This window comes from Phlebotomus papatasi, chromosome 2, assembly GCF_024763615.1.
Source record: "Phlebotomus papatasi isolate M1 chromosome 2, Ppap_2.1, whole genome shotgun sequence".
Taxonomy (NCBI): Eukaryota; Metazoa; Arthropoda; class Insecta; order Diptera; family Psychodidae; genus Phlebotomus; species Phlebotomus papatasi.
Window position 1 is genome coordinate 106,713,668 of NC_077223.1, and position 18,663 is coordinate 106,732,330.

At 34.2% G+C, this 18,663-nt stretch overlaps 3 protein-coding genes across 3 annotated transcripts; all 3 read left to right on the forward strand.

Moving 5' to 3' along the window:
• The first annotated feature begins 595 nt into the window (after window positions 1-595).
• Window positions 596-1,871, forward strand: LOC129800687 (cyclic AMP-dependent transcription factor ATF-2). The gene is made up of 3 exons (XM_055845275.1): window positions 596-801; window positions 871-1,537; window positions 1,598-1,871. Exons 1-3 carry the CDS (start codon window positions 681-683, stop codon window positions 1,758-1,760), a joined length of 951 nt encoding a protein of 316 aa, XP_055701250.1. The 5' UTR covers window positions 596-680; the 3' UTR covers window positions 1,761-1,871.
• Window positions 1,872-2,040: 169 nt separating this feature from the next.
• On the forward strand, window positions 2,041-4,117 carry LOC129800674 (augmin complex subunit dgt3). The gene is made up of 4 exons (XM_055845251.1): window positions 2,041-2,248; window positions 2,371-2,675; window positions 2,738-3,193; window positions 3,253-4,117. Exons 1-4 carry the CDS (start codon window positions 2,240-2,242, stop codon window positions 4,019-4,021), a joined length of 1,539 nt encoding a protein of 512 aa, XP_055701226.1. The 5' UTR covers window positions 2,041-2,239; the 3' UTR covers window positions 4,022-4,117.
• A 3,717-nt stretch (window positions 4,118-7,834) lies between these two features.
• Window positions 7,835-16,756, forward strand: LOC129800689 (adenylate kinase). Its single transcript, XM_055845277.1, has 5 exons — window positions 7,835-7,941; window positions 8,085-8,191; window positions 8,409-8,645; window positions 12,903-13,070; window positions 16,243-16,756. Exons 2-5 carry the CDS (start codon window positions 8,093-8,095, stop codon window positions 16,462-16,464), a joined length of 726 nt encoding a protein of 241 aa, XP_055701252.1. The 5' UTR covers window positions 7,835-7,941; window positions 8,085-8,092; the 3' UTR covers window positions 16,465-16,756.
• The last annotated feature ends 1,907 nt before the right edge of the window (window positions 16,757-18,663 follow it).

Below are 18,663 nucleotides of genomic sequence, written 5' to 3' on the forward strand. Positions count from 1 at the left end.
CCACGAATTTATAGATTTTATTAGAAAAAAAAAATATATCAAATTTATTCACAGCCAATTGCAATAGCTGTCATTATTTGTGAACCACTATATGAATTCGAAATTCCTGTAAAAATTAAAGAAAATTTTTATTCAGTTGAATATTTCCTCGGAAAAATTACGACGCAAATCAAGCTATAATAAGTCTGAGCGTATTTGCTGTATTTCATTGTCATAACCGAACTTGAAAATATGTTAACAAACCTTTCCAAATTATACTGCCGCTCGAATTAAAAATCTCAACTAAAACTAACATAGTCTGAAAAATACGGAATTAGACAGAAAATACTTTATATTCGAGTACTCCCACTTCCAAAGACTTCCAAGCACTTCATTTTCACCTGTACACCACTTCTGACCCTAATATCTCCCCCTTGCAAATTTCGCATTTTTCTTATTCTATAATCTTTTCTCTAGGAAGCTTTCCAATTTTTTTAAAAATATTTTTCAAGAGATTTCTTTAATTTTTCCTAATTTTTTGTTATTCTCTTATCAGTTTACCATTCCCAAAAGGGTCCCAAAAGGTCAAAACAGTGTAACAACGGTTAGTTCAAATTTTCGTCAAGTTTCATAAAACTTCAGTTGGATTTTGTTTTGAAAGTGGAAAAGGGAGTGTTTTGGCCAGGAAAAAATGTCTCGGAATGGAGGAGGAAGCTGTGAATCTAACAGTGATCAATGAGGAAATTCGCTCCCGGAAACATACAATGCGACTGTGTCTTGGGACTGACTCTGACGACAAAAATGGGGCAAATATCGTGGTTGGTGAGTCTGAAGAGCTCTCAAAAAACACTTCCGGATGCTTTTTTAATCCCTGTTCTCTGTCTGTTTTAGACCAGACACCTACTCCCACCAGGCTGATTCGTAATTGTGAGGAAGTGGGACTGTTTGAGGACCTTAAGCATGTGAATCCATTTGAGGAAACCTTCAGGAGAGCCGTTGAGGATGCAAAGACTCCGGATGGGGCGAGTTTGATGCTTCCGGAAGGGGGAACTTTTACGTCCCAGGCGAAGATTGTATCTGAGGATACCTTGCACACCCCTCATATCTTTCCGTCGACGTATTTCGTGGCTGAGAGTCAGGAGAGGCCTAAGAGTCCGGGAAAGGAGAAGGAGGAGACTAAGAGTGTCCGGGAAAAGAGGAAATGGATGCCAACGAATTGGAAACCTCCGGTGAAGATTGAAAAACCTGTGAATATCCTTCCTAAGACTCCAACGCCCCAAATTTTGCAGCCAGCCATTGTTTTTCCGCCCACGGTGATTGTGAAGTGCGTGAGTCCGAGTTTGGTCACAAAACTGCCCCCGGAGACTTCAGTGGCTCAAACCACGTCAAGTATTGTGAAGAATAGACTGAGGATCCTCTGTTCCGAGCAGAAGATCCAGCCCAAGGCTGTACCCGTGTTAGTGAAAAAGGAATCGACGACTGAGAAGGATGCTCAGAAGAATCCCAATAGCCAGGGAGATAGGAACAAAGGGAACAAGGCAGCGGTCAAGAGATACAGGTAGGGAGGCTTAATCTTTGATTCTGGGGGGTTTTGTGTGGATTTTTAATTGATTTTCAGAGCAAAATTGAGGACTTACCAAGACTTCCTGAAGAACAGCAATCAGCAGCTTCAGGATGAGAATAAACAGCTGAAAGAGCAGAATGAGAAGCTGAAGTGTCTGCTGAGGAAGCACAATATTAGTATACCGGAAGAACTGGAAGTTCTGGAGAGTAGCAAATAAATTATTCCTGAAAAGAACTTACCGCATTCTGATTCATTTTTATGTTCTAGAAACAGGTTAGACATCAGTTTCTTTTGAAATAAATAAGAAAACTCGACAAAAGACTTATAATTACCCGGCAAACTCTGATTTTCCAACCGGAAATTCTCGAAAATGAGAAAAATCCACGCTTACTATAAACTTCCTGACCAAAGGCCAACTGAGAAACCTTCGTTCAATTTCAAAATTTAAAAATCGCCAAAAAGTTGGCAAAAGGGAAATGTTTTTCTTTTCATAATTTAGAACGGAAAAAGCAGTTTTCATCCAAGATTTTTAATTATTATAAAAGAAAAATTAAAAAACCAGCGGGTTATGGGAAAATTTCATAATTTTTCAGAGAAAATAGAGAAAATTGAAGACAATCACCCAAAAAAGTTCGTCGGGATCAAAAACTCAACGAAACGTCATTTTTGTGGATACCGGAAAATTTTCAAGGCATCATGAATAAGGTAAATTTTCACTAGATTTTCTCAATTTCCCAGGCTGGAATCCTTATCAGGATTCTCTTGAGTTTCCCTGCTATTAAATTCAATTGAAAATTTAAATATTACTTGTTGTTTTCCCCCTGAAGTTGCAAAAAGAATTTGAGGCGGCAAAACGGGAACTCCTCGATGGGAAGTATTTGGAATATGATCCAGAATGGGCCAATTTATTTGCCTGGCTGCGTGAAAATATCACAATAGACAACTTTGTGAGTAAGTCAATGGAAGAGAATGCCAAGTGTGAGGAATTTTCCGAGGAGGAACTTGCTAAAATAGAAGAAGATTTTCCGGGTATTTTTGAGGTTAGGGATAGTGATCTGAAAGCCGCTGAGGCTCAATTGGGAGCCCTCAAGAAGGCAGAAGTGGAGTTCCGGGAGCAAAATGCACAACTGGGGTGAGTACTTTTTGATTTTCAGCGCAGCATTTGGGTGGTTATTTGAAGAGATCGTTGTGCAGGAAGATCCTGGAGCAAGTAAATGATGAGGTCCGGGAGTTGTCAAAGAAGACCGTAGACACTGAAGCTCGGTGTGAGATTTGGAGGCAAAAGGTGGAAGCTCACGAGGAAAAATTGGATTTCTTGAGCAAGGAGAGGGCTAAAAAGGTGGAGAAGTTGAAAGAGATTTACAAGAGTCCTGAGGAAATCCTTGCTGTCGGACACATTCCAATGGATGCCTTGAAGATAAATATGCTAGCTGCTGAAAATCTACTTGACAATTGCATGTCAACCTTCAACACCGGGGGAAGTGGTTCGGATTTTGAGAATCTGAGCGGGAAGATTGAATTCTTTGCAGAGGAAAACCTCAGACTCTATGAGAAGTTGCTGGAAATCAAGGAAGAACTTGGCGGAGTGGAAGCAGCTAGTGAAATGTTTAATAAATTCACAGATTTCCCAATGACTTCCGAAGAAATTGAGTAAGTTCTCCATAAAGGAAGATTCCCAAGATCTCATTTCCCTTTTTGAATTATTCCAGGAGACAAATAGCTGAAATGGAGAACAGGTCCGAGATATGCGTGATGCAGATTGAGGGCCTCACTACCCAGTGCATGATGGCCAAGAAGCTGGAGATCACCAAGGAGAAGCAGGAAGTTTACAGAAAGATTCAAGAGGAGAGGCTTCAGAAGTCAGAAAATCGTCTTCAGCGTCTCCAGGAAATCAGCAAGGTCACCGGGCAGATCAATCTCATAGCAGACATAATCTGGGTTCTCCTACAAATGGATAGAAAGAGGATTAAGGACGTCATCTCAGTTTTGGGTAAGACTGATCAAGTCGATCTTGAGGATCTCCTCTGGGACTTCGATTTCAATGCATCATCTCTCGAGCCGGACATTCTAGCTCCCTTTAGAGAACCCACGGTGAAATTTGTCCTAAATCCCAATCGGAATGACTTGATGCAAGAGAAATTTTGCCAATTCCGCAGAATTGAGCAGGCTCTCAAGGACATGGTATTCGGTCCAACAAAGACTCCTACCCTCTACTCCCCAGAAATATCCATCCGAATGCACTTCCTAAAGATCTTGGGGACGCAGAATGAGGCTCAACTGAAGGAGATCAAGGATCGCTATACAAAGGAATACCTTGAACCGAATAAAAACAAGATCTGGGGTTACCGGAGGCGTCTCTGGATCTGGTTTCTCACTAAGCCTGAAAAAATACACATGGCCATTGATTATGTGACCAGGGAAGCTGCAAATACTCCAAGAAGGACCAAAACTTTGCCTGGAATCCGGAACGTTCAGTGAATCTCTTTGGAAGGGAAATATTCATTCGATTCATATCACTCATTCCATTTGTTTTTGTTCAGAATTTTTCTTAAATAAATTTTCATGAAGATCCTTCCCATGCTTTCATTGGAACAGAAATGGTCAGCAATATCCGATTATCATCCAACAAAAATTTGAAGTGAGGTTATGTATACTTTTCCAGAAGGCCCAGGGACACCTTTTCCTCTTCGTTCGTAAAACTCGTTTCTCAGCTCAGCAACTTGGTTTCTCTTGTGCTAGACAACGGTACTATTTCCAGACAATACTCAATTGATTATGAAAAAAAAATCCGCTCCATTCTAAAGCAAATTCCAACATCACCACTTCGGGAGGCGAAACAAAAGTAAATTGAAATGGAGGGAAACATAAAAGTCTCTTTCGTTATGTTTCATATCACACGAAAAACAGAAAAAAACTGCTATTTTTAAATTGGAGAATGTGAAGTTGCTCGCAATAAAATTCTTTTTACATAACGCCCCTATAACGATGCATTCTGCAAGTTTTACTTCCACGGAAAAATCTTAAGCTTTAATTTAATTTTTAACCCATTCCTTACCGTGGTATCACACTTCACACTAGAGAATTTCACATTAAAATTTTAATGTGATTCACATTAATTGTTGCTGATATGTGTCCTAATGTGTAATTTTCGTCAAGAGCTTTTAGAAATTGATTCATTTAGTGATAATAAAGTGGACTCGAGTCGCAAAAATTGGTTTAAATAGCATAAATACGATTGATAATTAATGAGCAAATTAATGAGAATTTGGCAAAAATTTATGAACAAAATTTGCTCTTTAAATATTCATCAGATACTGCTTTATTGCAGTTATTCGGCAGTATCTGCGCCACAATTTTCTCACCAATTTATTCGTGATAAACACTTTGAAACCCGAGCCAAAAAATGACGTAAAATACCAAACTGACAAGGAGGAGATATTAGGGTGAAAATGTGTACACCACTTTCAGCCCTGCACACTTCCAAAAAATTCGCAACACTCTCGAAAATGCTGCAATACTTCTAGCACTTTCTGCACTTCATGCACTTCTTACACTTACTAAACAATAATTTATTTAATCTTATGAGAAATCTAATTAAGAAAATATAAAAAAAATATCTCAAGAAATTTATTATTCCGCGTATTTCTAACATTTTTCTTATATTTTGAATTTCTAGCGACAGATATTCTTGCATACTTTCAGTAATTTAATATTATCTTTGTTTTACGAAGGGGTATCAACATACTTTGAATTTTCCTGAGAGACCAAGCTTCTTTTGGAAAATAGAGTCTCTAAAAAAATGTATTGTCGTTTGCAATTATTGGCGGTGTGCTGGAAAGCCTGTAAGAATTCAAAAGTACGAGTGCAACAACTAATTCAGCACTTCAGATGTATCTTCACATTTTATTCAGCTTGATTCTCTCCCTGGTTTCAAAATTCTTTAAAATAGAAACGTATAATAGAAACGTAAAATAGAAAATACCACTTGCAAACTGGCATAAAATGCCAGCGCTGATATTATCAACGAAAAGCTTTTTTTTCAATAGTTTTTCGATTCGTAAGAATTCTACAACAGTTCTAGGACTGTTATAGGACTAATTTTCCATTAAATATTTTCTCATTATCTTATCATTTTTATATAAATTTTCTGAAAATTGAAAAAATGCCACGGTGAATTTTTACAGATTTTTGTAGCAAAAATCCAATTTCTATTGCTTTTCCTTTTTGACCATCGCACAATAACTTTTGTTTGTAAACATGTTTTCAAAGTTTCCCATGAGAATGAGCGAGTTGACTAGATCTAGATCTCACTCACTCTCATTGGTATGGAAAAAACATGTTTACTAAACAAAAGTTATTGTGCGTTGGGTATTATTCCTAGCATTTTGGCAAGGATTTTAGGACTCGTATCACTATATATTTGCGCTTTTTTTTTTAAAGAAAATTTTATGTGAAATTCAAATAGGAATTCGAAAAAAACAAGGCGTAAAGCGAATTTTCACATTATTTTTCTCTACAGTATCACTTAACAACAATTCTAGGTTTTACATTATTTAATTTTTAATCTTTTAACATTTTTAAGTATTTTTTACGATTTTTTTGAATCATGACAGAAACTCAAAAAATGGTAATATTTTTTAGGTTATGTAGTATAAGCCATTCAAATGGCCATTTCTGATGCCAACTCCATATAAAAAAGGTGGCATTTTACGCCTACCTGGTATTCTACGCCCATTTTTTAGTTTATTTCCTATTTTTTAAATAATAGAAAAGTTATCAACTATTTTTCCACTAAACGAAAGCTAATTAAATTCTCTATATATTCGTGTTATTGTTTTAGTATAATATTGAATAGAATTCCTACTATGAAGCTGAGCTCTTTTTCCTTGCAGATAGTGATACGATTAACAGGTTAAAAGTAGCTTTTAACAACTGCGTAAGGTATATCTGCTCGCTTGGTCCCCGTGATCACATTACTCCTCATAGGGACGTGTTTGTTGGTTGCGATTTACCGTCCTTCCTTCAAATGCGTGCCCTTCTCTTTCTGCATCGCCTGGTGATAGCTGGATCACCTGGTTACCTGGCTTCCCTCTTGACGAGGGGGGGTTCGACTAGGGTTCAGGGATATTTGGTGCCTAGGGCGGAGCAAAATCTATTTTACCGCACTTTTTTGGAAAAGGAGTTGCCTTATATAATTCCCTTTCCCGTGAGGCACGTAGCTCTCAACGAGCGATTCAGAAACATTTCCAAACTGGGCTTAACTGATTAGTTTATATTTCTTTTTGCTTTCTTTTTTCTCTTTTTCCTATTATTTATTATTTTCTTTCCTTTTTTCCTTTTTTCTGTCTTTTTTTTCTTTTTCTTTTAAATTCTTTTTTCTTGCCACGCAATTGTAAGACGGTTGTACGTACCCTATTTGTTGTGGATTTTTGAAATAAATTAAATTAAATTAAATTAAAAATGAAGCTTCACACTTAAAATTGGAGTAAAATGTCACTTTGGGTTTTAAAGTGTTAAATTGTGATAAAAAAAAATAGTGCTAATTATCTACTATTTATCGCGCACGAGATGGAGAAAGGACAAAAGACCTTGAAAAAGTTCGGTGCAGAGGATAAGTAAGAAAAAATCTAAACAAAAATGTGTTCGATCTACATTTTATATTCCTTTATAAACTTCTAGGATTTCGTGGTCAAATGAGATGGTGGCCCAATGAGGCTGTGTATCAGGAAACCGTCATTTGAGACTACAACTGCCGGGAATACAAAAATAGAGGCAGCCGATCTGATGGTTTTCAGCCCGTTTGCGGAAAATTGAGTCACCAATCGCCGGAACTAACTGGTGGGATATCTCCCGGAGTAATTATAAGGCTAAGTTGCTAAGTCGATTTAAAACATTATGGAATGGATTCGTCGATATGTATCAAGCCTAAATTTAAATTCTTTAACATTTTATTATTTATGGTACATTTTATTCTTATTTTTAGCCACGCTACGTGTATTATTATTTTTTATTTATAAAGATTTAGATTGAAAAGGTATTTTTTTTAAAATAATTCTACAGATTTATGAATAAATTTCTAATCATCTTGAAAAAGAAAATATTCGCAAAAATAATCAGTTTTCTAATTACAGGTTATCACGGCTATAGGGGATCTCCAAAAAACTCAAAGCCTCAGCTTGAAAATTTTTAACCTAAGCCTTAAAATAATTAATGATAAAAATAATGCAAAAAAATCATAGAATATTAAATATAAATTCAGCGTGACGATTTTTCAGCTAAAAGTACCCCTGGAAATCCAAAGGAACTTCCACACTGTTTGGTTATAGGGCGCTTATATACAACTTTTACACATCACAGCAATCACAGTTCATTCTTTCCGGCAAAGTCAGGAAGGAAAGGTGAGTTTTCAATTAATTCCTATTCTGGGCATAATTTACTGAATTCTGTTTGCTACAGTCCCCTAGAATTGCCACTAATTGATTTATTAGTCGCTTTTCCTGGAAGATTCACTTAAAAACTGACATTTGCTTTTGATTTTTAGGTTAGATCATGGCACCACAGGCAGTGCCAGCTTTCAAGCATGAGCAGGAGGGATTGGGTATCAATGCCATCCTCCTGGGACCCCCAGGATCCGGCAAGGGCACTCAGGTAAGTCTGTGATTCCCCAAAGAAGTAGTACCCAAAAGTGTTTGGAAAAGAAAATAAGGTCCTTTAGAAGTTGTCCAGGAAGCTGTGTTCCTGGACTCTTCTCGGTTGGGTATTCTAAGTCTGTCATTGATCCTTCACTGGGATAGAGTGTTAGATTAGGCAGAAGAATCTGCCACGGAGAGAGCTAGAAGTGATTATGTAATTCCTTGCTTTGCAGGCGCCGCTGCTGAAGGAGAAGTTCTGCGTCTGTCACTTGTCCACAGGGGACATGCTGAGGGCGGAGATTGCTTCAGGGTCAAAGCTGGGTGGGCAGCTGAAGAAGGTGATGGATGAGGGCAAGCTGGTGTCGGATGATCTCGTGGTGGACATGATTGACAGCAATCTGGACAAGCCAGAGTGCAGGAATGGATTCCTCCTGGACGGATTCCCTAGGACTGTGGTGCAAGCTGAAAAGGTAGGATTGAATATATTTCTGTCTTCAGGGATTTTCAGGGATTTTTCTTGAAAAGAAATTGTGTTAGTACACTGAAAGAAATTGATCGAAAAAAATATAATTGATTTGACAAAAGTTTTGTAAAATTGTTTTTGATGGTTTTTGAGTGCTTTTAAATATTTATTTTATTAATAAATACTTTTTAAACAAATTTATGGAAGGTCAAATACCGTAAACGAAAAAAATAATAATAGACTTTCTGTGAAAGAACATTTGTAATAAAATTCAGAAATATTTTTCAATTACAGTAGACTCTCTCTCAAATGGACATTTGGGGTGAAATGTCATCCGGTTTATCGATAGATTTGGGAGTCAAAGCCTTTGTAAATTCCACAAAAAGCGCTCAATTATAAAGAATCACGATAAAATAGGAATAACTACAGCGAATTTGAGCAAATTAGCTTCATAATTAAACGTGAAAATTGTCAACAAAATTTTTCGTCCGATTGAGCGAGAGTCTACTGTACATGTTCTTTTTTGAATAAATTATTTCTTTATAAATGAGAAAGTTAGATGGGGATTTTTTCTAAGATAAATCATATTTAGAATTTTTCTTTTCGGAAACTGATCATTATTAATACCATGCTATCACATTAGGATTTTTTCAACTTGTAAATTCAATTTAATTTTCAGATGAAATGTTCCTATGCGTTATTTTACATTAAAAATCATTTGAATTTATGGATTTTCGCCTATTTATTGATATAAACTAATACTTGCTAAAATATCATAAATGTGGTTGCTCAATTAAATTTGAATTCAGCAAAATTAAAATGTTAAAATTGCTCATTAATTTCAATTTTATTACAGTTAAATAAGTAGTTTTTTTTTGAAGAAAATAGTTCTCATTAAATTTATTCACTTCGTGAGCCCCCTTGCCTACAATCCTTTCTTCTGGCTTTGGAGATTCTTTTGCATAACCGATAAGTGACTTATAAGGCTTTTTAAGTACTATTACACATTTTCTGAAGGCATTCACAATCAAAAATCCCAAAAAACAATATTTAAAATTGAGGAAATTTCTTGCAAAATGTGTCCTGACTGTGAGAATTTTCAAGTAAATTCTAGAAATCTTTTAATGCTCAATTGGCTCAATTGAATTCAAAATTAAATTGTGAAAATCCTAGTGTGATAGGACCGTTAAATATCCAGCAAAACTTCCTTCTGCAATTCCGCAATTGTTCTTCTTTTTCCTTTTTTAAAGGCCATTATTCAAAAATCGCACTAGCGATCGTAACGGCAAATAACCAAAGCTATCAAAGTTTGTCTCAAGTAAGCGAAGTCTCACACCCGTTACCTAGTGGCTGCTTCAGAGGCGGTAATTTCAAATCTATTCATTTTATTGGAAAAATTGACGAAAATATACGTAATGAAATGAAAAGAATAATTTTTTCATAAATAATAAATAATTTTAAAGGCCTCAGCTGCAAATCACATCGTAAAATTTTTTTTGTTCTCAAGAAAATTCTTGTACAATTTATCAAAAAATGCAGAATTTTCGGTTAGGAGTATCTTTAATACTGTTATTTAATCCTTCTCTATAGACAGCATACCATACATGAAAATCATGATTATAAATTCTACCAAGTTGATAAATAATTTCAGAGAAAATATTCCAAATCAATTTTGACAGAATGACATCTTGAGGAAAGTGCTGAAATTTCATAAAATTTTCTGTAGAAATTCTGCAGAAAATTCTGCTGAATTTTCATACAACGATCGGATCTACCTCTAGAACAAAATTCTGCAGAATTTTGTTCTAGACGTCGAATCTAGACGTCAAATCTGACGAATGCTGCAGAAATTCGTCAGATTCGAAAATGTAACCGCCGAAAATTCTGCAGAATTTCTGCAGAATTTTGTTCTAAAGGTAGATCCGATCGTTGTATGAAAATTCATTAAAAAAAAAATGAATGAATTTTCAAAGAACGATCGGATCTACCTCTAGAACAAAATTCTACAGAATTTTCGGCAGTTACATTTTCAAATCTGACGAATTTCTGCAGAATTCTGCAGAATTTTCCGGGTGGGTAAGGAGAGTGATAATAATTTTAAAATACTTTTAAATCACAATGATAAGGCTTATAGTTTGCCTCAATTTTGACATACATCGTGTAACGGTCACGAGTGCACAAAAATTACGCTAACGGTATATTCTAGTACATTTAGAGAAATTCTGTAGATTTTCGGCAGAAATTCTTGCCTGAAAATCTGTAGATTATCGGCAGGAATTCTTGCGAAAATCTGCAGATTCTCGGCAGAATTTCTGCATAGGAAATTTGCATAGTCTCCATTGTCTCAACAAAAATATTGTTGATTTATCAAGAAACTGTAGAAGTTACAAAGAAAATGGTATGCTCTGCTGAACAAGCATTACCGTTAAAAACATGCGAGCAAAAATACTAATTTCTTAAAAATCGCCCATGAAATGATACAAAAATATGAAATTTAGGTCGACACTCTGCTTAAAGTTTTCACTTCACTATTCTCTACTTAGAACACGGCGTCGCAGAATTCTTTATTTTATATAAACACTGTGATATCACCAAGAATAGCTCGATTGAATTTTGCAAACAAAATTCAATGAAAAATATTCCATCTTTTCAGACACAGCTGTCTGGAAAGTCTGGAATGTAGATAAAAATCTACAGAAAATCGGCAAAATATCTACAGAAATTCGTCAGACTATGCACCAGGATTCGTTAGAAAATCTGCAAAAATTTCTGACGAATTTTGTCCCAAGCCCAAATAAAATTTGTAGGAATATCTACAGATTTCTCGGCAGATTTTCTGCAGAGGTGTAGATATTTTCTGCAGAAATCTTAAAGATATCTGACGAAATTATTTGACGGGGTATGAAAATGGATTCATACTGAAGGGTATTCTCCGGGGACTAGCCTCGTAGTCAATTACTGACATATGAGTTGCTCACATGAATTTTGTCCTCAAGTTTAAATGGTTTATTTGGCCGCTTTATTTATGCCTCTCTGCCAGGAAGTTTTAGGTAACGCCTTTTGGGATGTTCTGGGATCACAACAGTGTAATAATAAATTTTCCAATAAAAAACGTAAACCATTAGAAAATTTTTACAAATAATTAGTTGAAATTGCAAATTATAAAGCATTTTTTATTTATTAAGAGTATTCAAGTTATTAATATATATTAAAATTAAAAATATTTACAAACAATTAGTTCAAATTTTTATATATTTATTTATTTATTTGTTTATTGATTTATTTTACCATTTACTTTATTTGTTAACAATTTTTGTCTCTTTAGAAAATTACTTCAATTATTACTTTTATTTTTCTCCTCAAATTATGACTGATTTTATCAAATCTTCTGCAGAACTTCTCCAATTTAGTCAAATTGAAATAATCATTTTTTTACAGAAATTTGTTAAAATGACTAATCTCTGACAATATTTTTTATTTGATTTTTTTTAGTAAATTACCAAAATTTCCATTAAAAAAAATAGGAACAAAAATACTTATAATATTTACAAATCGTTAGTTAAAATTACAAATATTAAGATTTCTTCATTTTTCTTGATTATTCACAAATTATTTAGTATATTTAATTAATTTTAACACTGCTTAGCATACTAGAAATCCTAGAAGCATCTATAGCATAAAATCGAGAACATTTGTCAGCATCTTTTTGTCTCCATGCCTCTGTGAATTATGTAAACATCCAAATTGTTTATACAGCTCTCTGTTGCATCATTTAATTATTGTTGTTCTCTATCAATTTATTTTGAGCGCAAAGCACTTTATTTATCAAACAGATCAATTTTGCGTTGAGTTGCAAAGCTCTTTCGCAGAGTTCACTTCTACAAAGCCAAATTTATTGAACCCTTTAACATTTAATCAAATACCGCGCGGATTATCGATTTTTCATTTAGCTCAAGTGGCTTTATCTGCAGCTGCTTTAGATTGAGATTGTAATTTAATTATCCGGATAATGATATTTTTGGAATGGATAAATTAGGTTAGAGCGAGAGAAATAAAAAAAAAGTGAGAGATCGTCAAATTTCCCTGGAAACTCCCACAAAAGTGTCGATAATGGAAATCAACCGTGACTGATAAGGCGATTAAGAGAGTGTTAATGGGTTGTGCAAGTCCAAAGTGTCTCTTGATTTCTTAAAATAAAACAAAATGTAAAAGAAAATGGGGAAATGTAATCTCCTCAAGAGCATTAATGCATGATTTTCTGTAGCTGGATACGCTGCTGGACAAGAGACATACGGGGCTGGACGCAGTTGTGGAGTTTGGCATTGACGACAGTCTCCTCGTGAGACGGATCACGGGCAGATTGATCCATCCGGCCAGTGGGAGGTCTTATCATGAGGAATTTCATCCGCCAAAATCCGCAATGAAAGATGATGTGAGTTTCTTTTTTTCATTTTTAAATATTTATTTCAGCAAATATTTTATTAATATCTTAGCTTATTGCAAGATTTTTTTCTTCGAAAATTCAAATTGCAAAGCAGTCAGAAACTTTGAATATTAATTGCAAATATAAAGTTTACTTTGCACTTTAACTGCAGTCTAATTAAATTTTATAATCCAACTGTAAAAATAAACCTTGCTTGCTTTTCGAATTCGGTCTACAATATTAAAGATCTCAATCATGGAAAGAATTTTGAGAATTTCATTTTACTTTTAAGTATTGGGCCCCCGGTCAAAATCCTCACAGGCAAAATCTCGAATTGGCCGAAATTCTGAAAGCCAAAATTCCGAATTGGTCAAAATTCCGAATTGGTCAAAATCTTGAAAACCCAAAACCCAGTAAAGGCCAAAATCCCCAAAAAGGCCAAAACCTGAAATGACCCGAGACCAAAATTCTGAAAAGAGCCTAAATCCTGAAAAAGCCAAAATCCCGAAAAAGCTAAAATCCCGAAAAAGCTAAAATCCCGAAAAGGCCCAAAATCCCGAAAGGAAGAAAACTCCGAAAGAGCCAAAATCCCGAAAGGGTCAAAATTCCAAAACGGCCAAAATCCAGAGAAGTCTAAAATCATGAAAAAGTCAAAAACCTGTTGAAAGCCAAAATCAAGAAAAAACAAAAATCCGGAAAAAGCCAAAGTGCCTAAAAGACCAAAATCCCGTAAAAGCTAAAATCCCGAAAAGACCAAAATTTCAAAAGGGTCACAATCCCAAAAAGGCCAAAATCCCGAAAAGGTCAAAATCACGAATAAGGCAAAATCCTAAAAAAGCCAAAAACCTCGAAAAAGCCAAAATTCCGAAAGGGTCATAATCCCAAAATGGCCTAAATCCTGAAAGAGTCAAAATCCTGAAAAAGTCAAAATCTTGAAAAATCAAAAATCCCGAAAAAGCCCAAAATTTCGAAAGGAACAAAATCCCGAAAAGGGCAAAATTCTGAAAGGGTCAAAAATGCAAAAAAGCCCAAAATCCCGAAAGTGTGAAAATCCAGAGAAGTCTAAAATCATGAAAAAGTCAAAGACCTGATGAAAGCCAAAATCTAGAAAAAGCAAAAATCTGGAAAAAGCCAAAGTGCCTAAAAGACCAAAATCCCGTAAAAGCTAAAATCCCGAAAGGGTCATAATCCCAAAAAGGCCAAAATCCCGAAAAGGCCAAAATCACAAATAAAGCAAAATCCCGAAAAAGCCAAAAATCTCGAAAAAGCCAAAATTCCGAAAGGGTTAATATTCCATAAGGCCAAAATTTAGAGAAGGCTAAAATCATGAAAGAGTCAAAAATTCGGTAAAAGCTGAAATCTGGAAAAGGCCAAAGTCCCTAAAAGACCAAAATTCCGTAAAAGCTAAAATCCCGAAAAACCAAAATTCCGAAAGGGTCATAATCCCAAAAAGGCCTAAATCCTGAAAGAGTCAAAATCCTGAAAAGTCAAAATTTTGAAAAATCAAAAATCACGAAAAAGCCCAAAATCTGGAAAGGAACAAAATCCCGAAAAGGGCAAAATCGTTTCAGGATCCCGAAAGTGTCAAATTCCAGAGAAGGCTAAAATCATGAAAGAGTTAAAAATCTGACGAAAGCTAAAAACCAGAAAGAAAGCAAAAATATCGAAAAAACCAAAGTCCCTAAAAGACCAAAATCCCGAAAAGACCAAAATTTCGAAAGGGTCACAATCCCAAAAAGGCCAAAATCCCGAAAAGGCCAAAATCACGAATATGGAAAAATCCTAAAAAAGCCAAAAATCTCGAAAAAGCCAAAATTCCGAAAGGGTTAATATTCCAAAAAGGCCAAAAACCAGAGAAGGCTAAAATCATGAAAGAGTTAAAAACCCGATAAAAGCTGAAATCCGGAAAAGGCCAAAGTCCCTAAAAGACCAAAATCCCGTAAAATCTAAAATGCCGAAAAGACCAAAATTCCAAAAGGGTCATAATCCCAAAAAGGCCTACATCCTGAAAGAGCCATAATCCTGAAAAAGTCAAAATATTCAAAAATCAAAGGTTAATAACACATTTAGAATTACTGTCCATAGCAAAATACGGAAAACTTTTCCGGAAATGGAAATTATGGATTTATTTTCAATATATATTTTTTTATGAAAATAAAAATGTAAAGTGAAGAGAACTTTTATTTAAATGAGAACGTGATTTTTGTTAAAAATTTAATGATCCAGTCTTTTTTTTGGCAAAAGTGGATTGCAAAGTAAAAAAATAAATATTTTCTTTTTAAATCTTTTAATATTACTATCATTTAATGCGAAAAAGAAATGGAAAAGAGAATGTCAAGTTTGAAACGCAAAGTGCAAAGTAGGAAAAACTACATTTTTATGATAAAAAATTAATTTTTTGCAACAATTTTTGTTTTTAAAAATATTTATCTACTTTTCTGTTTGGATTTATAATATTGTAAATTTTGTTTTTTTTTATAGAAGAAATTACAGATAAACTCAAATGCAAAGTGTAAAGTTCGAAAAGAAATATCGATTTTTCAAGATTTTTTTGAGTGCAATATTTTTGGATTAGTTTTATTTTGTTTTCTCTAATTACTTTGTATTTTTTTCATTTTTTGTAGTTTTATTTATTCATTTTTTTGAATGGAATGCACGAAAATATTTTTTTTTTAAATTCTTTCACGTGATAAAATAGCTTTAATTCCTTGATTGCATTTTTGCAGAGAATTATTGCAAAGTCTTAATGTCTTTCTTTTATTAAGAGACTGCAAAGTGATCTTTTTGATCTTGGTTTGAAAAGAGAGTTGTTTTCAAGTAAATTGCTTTAAATTTTTTGTTATACTTTGTAAATATATTTTACAAAGTCTTTTCTGATTTTAATGGTTGACTTTAATGTGTTTTGCAAAGTACTTATTTGGAACCCATTTACCAAAGCTATTTTGTTTTATATTTCGACTTGAAAAAGAAAATCGAATGACTTGTCACTTTGCAAAAGGTTTTGCAAAGTTTTCACTTTTTTGTAAATTTACTGCGGAATTTGTTCCTTGAAAAAAGGAACTTTTCAAGTGATAAATTAAAACAAAAATACCTTAACTTTGCAATTTTCACTTTGCAAAGTCTTTTGCTTTTTTAAAATGGGCTGCAGAACAATTTTTCAGAGTTTTATTTGTGGTTAAAGATAACCGGGGAGCCACTGATCCGACGCAGCGATGACAATGCTGAGGCTCTGAAGAAGCGCCTCGAGGCCTATCACAAGCAAACGCGCCCCCTTACGGACTACTATGCCCTCCGGGGGCTGCACTTCCGCGTGGACGCTTCGAAAAAGGCTTCTGAAGTGTTTGAGAACATCGACAGTATCTTCCTGAAGCAGCGTTCAGCGAGAGCCAGGGCCAGGATCTAAAAGAGAAATAATGGTCCGGGATACTTGCCACAATCAAAAAAGAAGCCAATAGCACAGAAAAAAAACAGGTTACAATAGTTAGAAAACATCGAGGAACACAAAATAAAAAAAAATCACCATTCCGGAATCATAAACACTGTCAATCAAATCATATCAAATTCTGAAAGAGAAAATGAACCCCTCGAGAGATTCCTTCTCAAATGCAATTCACGATTAAGAGAAAAAGAAAAAACAAAGTGGAAAAGTTGTGAAGAAAATGCAAATGAAAGAAAAATATATTTGAAAGAATGTTTGTTGGTGTTTTAATTTGCAGAGTTTTGTATTTGACCTCGTTGGAAAATTAGCAGAGTCATCTTACTTAGAAGAGCTCTTGTCCTCGCCCTCCAAAATAAATTACCGTTCTTCCCATGCATTTGCTGAGATGTTAGAAAATCTATTGATTCTAGCTTTTTCTTGAGAATTTTCTCAATGGACTCAACAATGCAATAATCAGCACTTTTCATTGTTCACTGGCTTTTGATGGTGAAAAATTCCAGAAGCTTGTTTTTTTTTTTGGGACATTTCAATCAGGAATTTTTTATTGTTGAGAATTACTTGCAAGAATTTTCATCAAAGGAAAGTTTTAGATGCGGTCGAAATTCATTGAAGTAATGAAGACGCAAAAATTTGTGAATTATTCCATTTTATCCATTTTTAATGGATAAAAAATGGGTTAGAAGAATTTTCGTGAATTTTTGTTCAATTTGGCTGATGTTTTCAACTAAAAGCTTGATAAATTAAAATTGAGAACAGTTGCCAGCGCCACTTGCGGGAGAAATCAGAGCCCTCATGCGGAGGAATAAATCAATGGATTTTTGACAATTTGTTTATGAAGATATATTTTTTCTAAAAATAAAGCCACTAAAATATATTCAAAAGTTCACATTTAAACTCAAATTTCCCAGTATTGGAACATTCAAATGTAGTCAAGGTATTTGAACATTATTAAAAGGTGAGTTTTTTTGCAATCGTTTTAGAAATTGAGTAACAGATATATGAAAATTTTGTCGTCTCACGTAATGAGCCATTGCAATAATTATATGCTAAAGGAACTTATTAAACAACAATGTTTTCATTAGAATAGTCATGCGAGATTTTGGCGGAAAGAACTTTAGAAAAATTATTTAAATATCTTCAATTACGCATTTCGAGGTCACTTGTAAAGAATCTTAGCTACCATAAGCTTATCTGGGCTTATCACTGGTACTTTAGTTTTTCTTTGGTTCTTTGTTTTTTTTGTCTTAACTATCACAGTTGTAATGCCCAGCGCACAATAACTTTTGTTTGTAAATATGTTTTCAAAATTTTCTGTGAGAGTGAGCGAGATGACTATATCTAGATTTCACTTTCATTGAAATGTTAAAAACATGTTTACAAAATAAAAGTTATTGTGCGCTGGACATATGAGAGATGATCCTATTTTTGTGATTAAATAAATAAGAATATTTATAATAATAAAGACATTTTGCCATAAAGAAAATGCCAGAAAAATGATCAAAAATTGAATGAAAAATGTTTTTCAGAATTTCAAAATTCTTTTGAATTGCAATTAAATTTGTGTCAAAAATTTTTAAATTTACAAAAGAAAAGAAAATCTAATAGTATACCGATTTTGATGACCATGTCATATATAAGATTAATTTAATATTAAAATTAATACTTTCTGAACTGCGAGAATGCCAAAAAAGATAGCAAGTATTCTATCTTCTCTCTCTCGCGTTTCGCTCGAAAACTGACCGAATCACAGTTGGCACGCATGGAAAATTGCTCGAATTGCCTGTAATACAATACAGAAAGCAATTAATACGAACAGTAATATCTTACTCATCGTATTACTCCACTAGAAGGTATTCTTTCTGACACACGTGATATTCCATTTGAAATTTGTATACTATATACCTTTCTCTTATTAATTATTAATTAAGATTAATATTAATATTTAGAAAAGCCGGAAAGAGAGGTATATAGTATGCAAAATTCAAATGGAATATCACGTGTGTTAGAAAGAGTACACTCTAGTGGAGTAATACGATGAGTAAGATATTACTGTTCGTATTAATTGCTTTCTGAATCGTATGGAATTGAAGCATCGATTGAATGAACTTTTTAGAAAGTCCTAAATCATGTTATCCGGATGTCAGATGATCACCAAATTTTTAC

Bases quoted from the DNA above. Each gene is read 5' to 3' on its own strand.
- LOC129800689 (XM_055845277.1), top strand. From the start codon at position 8,093: ATGGCACCACAGGCAGTGCCAGCTTTCAAGCATGAGCAGGAGGGATTG. The intron at 8,192-8,408 runs GTAAGTCTGTGA...CTTGCTTTGCAG, and splicing joins GATCCGGCAAGGGCACTCAG to GCGCCGCTGCTGAAGGAGAA. The intron at 13,071-16,242 runs GTGAGTTTCTTT...TTGTGGTTAAAG, and splicing joins AATCCGCAATGAAAGATGAT to ATAACCGGGGAGCCACTGAT.
- LOC129800687 (XM_055845275.1), top strand. From the start codon at position 681: ATGGAGGAGGAAGCTGTGAATCTAACAGTGATCAATGAGGAAATTCGC. The intron at 802-870 runs GTGAGTCTGAAG...TGTCTGTTTTAG, and splicing joins TGGGGCAAATATCGTGGTTG to ACCAGACACCTACTCCCACC. The intron at 1,538-1,597 runs GTAGGGAGGCTT...ATTGATTTTCAG, and splicing joins GCAGCGGTCAAGAGATACAG to AGCAAAATTGAGGACTTACC.
- LOC129800674 (XM_055845251.1), top strand. The intron at 2,676-2,737 runs GTGAGTACTTTT...ATCGTTGTGCAG, and splicing joins GAGCAAAATGCACAACTGGG to GAAGATCCTGGAGCAAGTAA. The intron at 3,194-3,252 runs GTAAGTTCTCCA...GAATTATTCCAG, and splicing joins ATGACTTCCGAAGAAATTGA to GAGACAAATAGCTGAAATGG.